We start from the raw sequence: 8,668 nt of genomic DNA on the forward strand, positions 1-8,668 counted from the left end.
TCAGTCATGGTGCCTCGTGAATGCTCTCCACTCTCCTCTGTCTGCAAACAACTCCGTCTCCTCAACATGGTCTAGCGTCTCCCCTTGGGCAGCCACTACTTCACATATTCCATCTTTCCATCGCTTCCTTGGCCTTCCGACGGGTCTCTTACCAGCTGGATTCCATTTGTAGTATTTCAATGGTCCTCTATTTTCCTCCATTTGCATGACATGCCCATACCATCTTAACTGAGCTCTTTCGATTAAATGTAGTATCAGTTCCACGTCCAACTCTTCCCTTATGTCTTCATTCCTTAGCCTGTCTCTACGTGTCACTCCCTTGATGAGCCTTAGTACTCTCATCTCAGCTGCCTGTACTTTACTTTTTAATTTTGTTGTCAGCACCCAGCACTCACAACCATATACTAGTAGTGGTCTTGGTATACTCTTATATATAAGTATTTTAACTCTGGTAGATATGTTTTTCTTCAAATAGAAGGTACATTAGCCAAACATTTTGTGAAAACTTGGCTATTTGATTGTTTATTTCAAATTCCATACTGCATTTTTCATTTATCATCACTCCCAAGTATTTGAAGTTGTCTACCAGCTCCAGTACAGCATCTCCCAATCTCACCTCTAATTTGTCTCTGCCTGCTCACCATCATTACTTCAGTCTTTCTCTTGTTAATCTTCATGCCCGCATCTTCTAGTTCAGAATTCCATTTGTTAAGCTCTTCTTGTAGTTCCGTGACAGTTCTTGTGACCAATGCCACATCATCAGCATATGCCAAGGTCAGTGCTTCATCCTCCCCTACGTTTATTCTTTTTACAATTCTGTCCATGTATATAATGAACAGGATAGGGGATAGCACCCCTCCTTGCCTCACACCTGAATCCACACTAAACCATTTCTCGGATCCCTGAGACCTAACCGCACTTGAGCAATTTTGGTACATACTTATTATAGCTCTTATCAATGGTGGTGGTACTCTATAAACTGGATCTCTCAGAGCCTCCCAGAGTTTAACTCTTGGGACAGTATCAAAGGCTTTCTCTAGATCAATAAAAACTATGTACAAGTCCTTTGCCCATTCCCAACTCTTGTCCATTATCATTTTTATTGTGAAAATTAGATCTATCACGCCTCTGTTTGATCTGAAGCCGCACTGACACTCTTCCAATACATCCTCAATTGAGTTTCTTAGTCTCCTTTCCAATATCCTCTCATATACTTTTCCAGTGTGAGAGAGCAAGGAGATTCCGCGATAGTTCTTACATTCACTTCTGTCATCCTTTTTATATATGGGACAGATTATTGCCTTCCCCCATTCCTCAGGTACTTTCCCTTCCTTCCAGACTTGAGAGAATAGTCTGTGAATCCAGTCAATCATATCATCACCTGCATATAGCAGCTCTGCTGGTAATTTGTCGACGCCTGGGCTTTTTCCTTTTTTCATCTTTCAGTGCCAGTTTTATTTCTTCACGGCTAATACTACTTTCATTTATAGCTTCTTCAGTTGTTATCCCTTCTTCTTCCCCTAATTCCTGAATTTGTGGTTCCTCAGTTGTCCTTAGTACTTCAGAGAAGTATTCTTGCCATCTTTCGTCTATTTCTTCCTATTCTGTGAGTAGAACACCTTCTTTGTCTTTTATGGTTCTTGCTGTAGGTTCCTCTCTTTTTCCTATAGTTTCTAGCAATGCTGTATATTAGTTTCCTAGTGCCTTGTATGTCTCGTTCCAGTTCATCACCTAGCTTCTCCCATGCCTGCTTCTTTGCTTCCCTTTTTATGCGCTCTGCTTCATTTCTTGCTTCAACACATGCTGTTCTAGTATTTATGTTTCTTCTTTGCGTCCATTTCCTGAACGATGTGTTCTTTCTTTTGATAGCTTCCCTCACTTCCTCTGTCCACCATATTTTCTTTTTTTTCCTCCAATTTTCTTTGCATTACTTGTTTGGCTCCCTCGATTACCTTGCTCTTAAAGTTTTCCCATTCTGTTTCTATGTCATCGACAATGTCATTACCATCAGGCTTAAGATTCCTTATTTTTGATTGGAATTCTTCTGCTACCTTCCTTTCTTTTAGCCTTTCCAAACAAAATCTCTCCCTCAGCACCTTCCGTTGCCTTTTGGGGGGGTTTTATTGTCAGCTTAGCAAGGACAAGCCTGTGGTCAGGGTCAAGGGATACTGACAGTAAGCTCTTAATATCTCTAAACAGTTTTTTTTATTAGTTACGAAGAAGTCTATCATGGACTTTTATGTGTAATTACCAACTTCACTATTCCATCTGTACCAACTCCATTTGTGGCTTTCCTGATGTTCATAGTACGTGCTCATGATGGACATTTGATTTCTTAGACAAAAGTCAGTTAAGAACACACTGTCCGCATTTCTGTCACCAATTCCGAATGCTCCCATTACACCTTGCATTCTGGTTCTGTCTGTTCCTACATGGGCATTTAAATCTCCCATAATTATTACGTCTCCTCCTACTCCTTTGTTGTCATCGATTGTTTCTTGCAGTGCTTGATAGAAGTCTTCCTTCTCCTCTTGCGATCTTCCCTGATGTGGCGAGTATACTTCAATTAAAGTTATCTTTCTGGTGGATAATTTGATGGTTATTGTGATTATTCTATCGCTGATGAATCTTGTTTTTTCACCCATTTCTTGGGTCATTTTCAATGCTACTCCATACTTCCTTTCTTGTTCTCTCCCTTTGTATATCAAATGATAATTATCATGGATAAGTTTGGATCCAGAACCCGTCATTTTTGTTTTGCACACTCCCAGCAAATCCAGTCTCCTCTCCTTCATCATCATAACCACCTCTTCTTCCTTTCCATTCAGAGTAGCAGCATTAATCGTTCCCATTCGGATTTCCTTCGCCTGTCTGTTTCCGGTCCATGGTTGTCGCTGTTACCATTACCCAGGGGGCACCACAGGGAGGTGGCAGTCGGACTTTGCCCCCCGGTGGAATAATAAAATCAAGCTAAATTCAACGCACAAAAATACCAAAAACAGACGCAGGTCGCATGAAAAAATCAAACTTGTTTGAATGCTCAATTGTTTCTGACGACTTTGTACGTGTTCTGACGTGTTCGTTGCCGCCACTGTAAACACTCATTGGAATGCATGGCATTTGTTTCTTCTTCAAATTCGTCAGAACTCGTCCAAACAGATATTCGTCAGAATTCGCATCCATAGTAATCGTAGCCTTAGGGTACTGGTTGGGAAACTCTGACCCTCTTATGCCTTTACTTTTTTTAGGAATGTTCCTGCAGGATCGTACCCGCATATAAAGAATAGAATTAGGCAAACATTAACAATATGTATCAATTACTTACGGTTGGCACAGGTCCCATAGAAAAAGGTAGGGGCCGGTAGGAACAATCGCGGCAAGCCGGGTACGCAAAAGTGTAAGTCCGTTTAGTCATAATCGTCCATAATATCTTACGTACCTGTCTCCCTAGATTGTCTTACCGGCGTCTGGTGTGTCAATATGTAAGTAGTTAAGTATACGTTATGTTGGTAGGCAATGTACTGCTACCCAACTTGTGCTCCTAACAACTGACTGTACTGTGGTCGACTGCTGAATGACCAATCCGTTCTGCCGACGTCAGGCTGTCGTCCGCGTGCGCTCTACGTCCGAAAGCGTCATTAATTTGTTTTGTGTTTTTAGTGACTAGTTTAAATGACGCTACTGCACCCCTCCACCCTTAGTCAAAATATCTCTCCCTCCCTTTAGATGCAAAAAAATGTCCCCATTAAAGCAAATTTTGACGCAGCCCGAAGGGATTTCTCCCCGTCCTCTCCTTATATGCAAGGGGGGACGGAGAGGGGGGGTCGCTGATTAAATGAAGTGGCCTTGCTGTGGATGTGCTGTGTCTTGCGACACTGCTTCTGACCCAGGGTGGTGGGCAAGGTGCAGGGATGACCCGTCATCCAGGAGGTGCTCAGATGAGAGGGAGGGTGGGAGGGGTGTGGAGTGTATTTAGGGATGAAATGGGTGGGAGTGTTTTTATGCCTTTCCCTTTTTGGCTACCTCCCTTGAAAGGGGGAAAAAGCCTTGGTATATGTATGTATGTAAAAATACTCCCATCCCTTCCCTTCCCCCACTTTTAGTAAGTTACAAATCTAATCTCACAACAGGTCTCCTATCCCTAGAGGACCATCGCAACTTAGGAGACGGGGAAGATATACTATTAGGTTTGACATTTTCTTGTCTAGATGGAGAAGGATGAGCTATCATAGTTGCTTCTGAAATAGGAAGTTTTGCAGGGGAACTAACTGAAGTAGTCACTGGTGAACTTTGTTCAGGTGGAGTAATTGTTCTTGTTATAATTTGGTCTTGATGCCTCTTTACTATCTTACCAGAAGGCACTGAACATTGATAGGACAAAGGACCAGTTTGTTTTACAACTGTAGAAGGGATCCACTTAGAACCATTAGGGACATAGTTGCGAATCATCACTAGTGATTCAGGTGAGAGGTGTATAGATCGAGGAGCATTAGTATGTTCTTTCTTTTGTGCTTGCTGTTTCTTAGATACTCTAGAAGACACACCATCTGCAGGCCATAAAAGGTCCAGACGCGAGCGGAGGCGTCTGCCAAACATCAACTCGGCTGGTGAGACACCAGTCGTAGAATGCGGAGTTAATCTATAATTAAATAAAAATCTGTCCAGAGTATCCTGAATAGCTGACTTAGAGGTACGTATGGCCTTCTTGAGAGTTTGTACCATTTTCTCTGCCAAACCATTGGTAGAAGGTTTGTATACTGCTGTAGTGATGTGCCTAATTCCTGAATTATTACAAAATTCTTTGAACTCCTGAGATATAAAACATGGACCATTGTCCGATACAATTGACATTGGAAGTCCAAATCTCGAAAAGGAATGTTGCAAGCACTTGATAGTTTCCGTACTTGTAGTACCAGAAGTAGGATAAACGTCCACCCACTTCGAGTGAGCGTCCACTATTACTATAAAATAGCGACCATCTACAGGACCCGCATAGTCAACGTGAAGACGATGCCATGGGCGATCAGGCCATTCCCAAGGGTGTAGCTCTGCCTTAGAAGGCATAGTTCTGAGAGCTAAACACTCTTGACAAGAATTTGTCAATTCTTCCAAATCCTTATCCAAATTTGGCCACCACACATAGCTACAGGCAAGTTCCTTCATGCGTGATGAGCCTGAGTGACCCATGTGAAGTTCTTCCATTAGCCTAGTTCTCAATTTTGGAGGAACAACCACATGAGAACCCCACAAAACACAACCATCTTGGATTGAAAGTTCATCCCTTCTTCTGATAAAAGGAGTAAATTCCGAACTATTCAAAGTCTTAGTATTAGAAGGCCAACCTAATTCACAAAAGCGCATGACCTTCGATAGAGTAGGGTCTTTCCGAGTATGTTCTTTGATATCTCCACTACCTACGGGTGAAGATTCTAGAAAATGTACTAAGTTAGTCCAATCAGCAGGCACTGGAGTGGAATCTGTAGTAGACACCAAAGGAAGACGACTAAGTGCGTCAGCGGTACCAAGGAGTGCACCCGACCGATGACGTAATGTAAACTTATAAGCTTGGAGTAGCAATGACCAACGTTGGATTCGTCCTGAAGACATAGGAGGAATAATTTTATTAGGTGAAAAGATTCCTAACAAGGGTTTATGATCAGTAATAACATCAAAATTATTCTGACCCCACAAATAATTGTGAAATTTGCGCAAAGCATAGACAATAGCTAGTGCCTCTTTCTCTAGCTGAGCATAGTTTCGCTCTGAAGATGTTAGCGTGCAAGAGGCAAAACAGATAAGTCTCTCCTCACCATCAATTACATGACATGGTACAGCTCCTATACCATATGAGCTGCTATCAGCTACAACTACTAACGGTTGTTTTGGATCAAAATGCACCAGCGCTTTTGATTTCAAAAGTCTCCTTACATGCGGAGAATGCAGATTCTTGTTCCTTACCCCAGACCCATGGAGTTTTAGCTTTTAGTAAGTTATTTAAAGGTGCCAACTTAGAGGAAGCTTGAGGTATAAACCTTCAGTAGAAGTTTAGTAGCCCTAGAAAGGATCTCAATTGAGAAACATTAGTAGGTGCAGGTGCATCTGCAATAGCCTGAACTTTATCCTTTGTAGGATGTAGTCCTTCCTTATCTATCTTGTAACCCAAATATGTTACACATGGAACACCTAAAGTACTCTTCTCAATGCTCAACCTCAACCCAGCCGATTGAAGGGTTGCTAGGACTGTTCTTAGTCATTCTCGGTGCTCAACCTCACTAGCCCCGGTGATTAGAATATCATCGAGATACACGAACACCCCCGGTAAATCTTTCAGGAGTTGCTCCATCGCCCGTTGGAAAATTCCAGGAGCTGCAGAAATCCCAAAACTCAGCCTATTATATTGGAAAAGACCACGATGTGTGTTAATTACAGTGTACTTCTTAGAATCCTCGTCAAGGCATAGTTGAGCATATGCCTGAGACTTGTCCAACTTTGAGAAAACTTTACCTCCACTTAATCCACTGATTAAATCATCAAGGGTCGGAATAGGGTAAGTGTCGCGTCTAGCAGCTCGATTTACAGTAAGTTTATAGTCTCCACACAACCGAATCTTACCATTAGTCTTCACCACTGGAACCACCGGTGCGGCCCAAGAACTATTAGTCACCGGAGAGATAATACCTTCTTCAAGGAGTCTGTCAATCTCCTGATCAATCTTAGCCCTGAGTGTGTACGGAACAGTACGTGCTTTACAAAACTTTGGTGGGACCAGCTGATCAACCTCTATAGTGAACCGACGTTCCTTATAGCAACCTAACCCCTCTGAAAAGAGTTCAGGAAAATCATGCAACATAGATGTAGCAATAGCAGAACCAGCTGAGAGTTTATTAGCATCCTTTAACAGGCCTAGCCTCCTCATGAGAACTCTACCCATTAAACATGGACCTTTCCCTTCGACTACAACCAACTTTGTCGCATCTACTGAGGAACCATCTTCAAGTTTAGCAGAGACAGTTATGTCTCCCAATACCTTTAGAGGTGTACCTCCATACGCATTCACCATTGTAAGAGATGCATTTAGCGGAGGACGTTCTGATTCACAGGCCAAAAACCCTCGTACTGACATCGAGGCATTAAAGAACAAGTAGCGCCTGTGTCCATCTCCATAGGAACACGCACTGAATCTAGGGTGACATCCACCATGATAGGCTCGTCACTTACATTCTCTGAAATAACATATACATATTCATAACTGGAATCAACTGAGGACTCCGTGGGCAACTCGTTACAGTCAGTAAAGTTTACATTACCCTTTGACGGAGTAGTCTTGGACTTCGATGTGTAACACATCTTCTTAAGGTGCCCCTTCTGTTTACACAAATGACACGAAGCATTCTTGAAAGGACAATCACGCTTCCAATGCAACTTACCACACCCTGAACAAGGAGTCTTAGGAACATTGGACATATTTCTAGCACTGGAAACATTAGTGGATTTTGTCTTACTATAAGGATAGCTCTTAGAAACTGTACTAGAATTAGGATTTGAGGTGGAAGTCTTCTTAGTAACCGGCTGCTTACTAGGTACATAATGAACTGAGCCACCAGCCATAGCTTGAACATCCTTCAATGCCGTCTCCCTAGCTGTAGCCATACTAATAGCTTTCTCAAAGGTTAACTCAGACTCAGTCAACAATACTTGCTGAATCTTATCACTAGCAAGACCCATTACAAATCTATCACGTAGCATCTGAGATAACATTGTCCCAAACTCACAAGTGTGGGCAAGAGCTTTCAACGCAGCTACGAAATCCTTTACGGACTCATTAGACTTCTGGGCACGAGAATAGAATTTATAACATTCATAGATAAGAACAGGCGTAGGTTTGAAGTGTGCCCTAAGTGTATCAAGAACTTTATCTAAAGCACTCTCTTCCGGTTTTGCAGGAGAGAGCAAATCCCTAGCCAATCCAAAGATTTTAGGTCCCGCCAACGTGAAGAATGCAGCCACCTTCTTTGCGTCACCCACATCATTAGCAACAAAATACATTTTAATTCTACTGACATACGAATCAAAATCCTCCTCTGACTCATTGTACGGTTCAATTGAACCAACCCTACTAGCCATGGTTAGCCAAGAACAAAGAACTTCACCAAACCAGAGAAAACAAGAAAACTAACCTCAACATAGATTAGGCTATAGTCACACCTAACCTTAGAAAACTGCAAAATTACCTCGTCGCCAAGGTTTCGGTGTCTACAGATTTGTAGGGCAACAACACTTCCATTTGTGCATCATTATCAAGGTTTCAGGTGATTTCGGCCCAGGGTTTTTCTGGGCCGAAATCACCAGAACTCTGCAGGGTAGGACATTTCGGCCAGTCCTCCAAATGTTGCTATTATTATTTACTTATTAATGAAAGAAAATATATTATTAAAAGAATTCTAAAAAATTAATTATATATCATTTCAAGTAACAATATTTTTTGCACATACCGTGTGAAAATGAAATGAAATTTATTAAACATTATCTAAATTAAAATTATACAACTTTCGTGTGTGTACTAAGGTAAATGGTGTTATTATTGCACAAAAAGTTGTCTAACATTGTCATTGATAACACGGAGTCTAGGGATAGATTGTTCAAAAAAATAATTCTGGCGTTAGTTTAT

General features: G+C 41.7%; 2 protein-coding genes across 2 annotated transcripts; both read right to left on the reverse strand.

The window, feature by feature from the left end:
- Positions 1–342, reverse strand: LOC143030157 (uncharacterized). The gene has a single exon (XM_076193319.1). The coding sequence runs from the start codon at positions 340–342 to the stop codon at positions 1–3; it is 342 nt and encodes a 113-aa protein (XP_076049434.1).
- A 6,732-nt stretch (positions 343–7,074) lies between these two features.
- On the reverse strand, positions 7,075–8,124 carry LOC143030158 (uncharacterized). Its single transcript, XM_076193320.1, has one exon. It carries the CDS (start codon positions 8,122–8,124, stop codon positions 7,075–7,077), a length of 1,050 nt encoding a protein of 349 aa, XP_076049435.1.
- Between the last annotated feature and the right edge of the window lie 544 nt (positions 8,125–8,668).

Source organism: Oratosquilla oratoria, chromosome 12, assembly GCF_046742065.1.
Source record: "Oratosquilla oratoria isolate Oo_2021 chromosome 12, ASM4674206v1, whole genome shotgun sequence".
Classification (NCBI taxonomy): domain Eukaryota; kingdom Metazoa; phylum Arthropoda; class Malacostraca; order Stomatopoda; family Squillidae; genus Oratosquilla; species Oratosquilla oratoria.

Excerpts from the sequence above, each read along its gene's own strand:
- LOC143030157 (XM_076193319.1), bottom strand. The coding sequence starts at position 342 with ATGAGAGTACTAAGGCTCATCAAGGGAGTGACACGTAGAGACAGGCTA.
- LOC143030158 (XM_076193320.1), bottom strand. The coding sequence starts at position 8,124 with ATGGCTAGTAGGGTTGGTTCAATTGAACCGTACAATGAGTCAGAGGAG.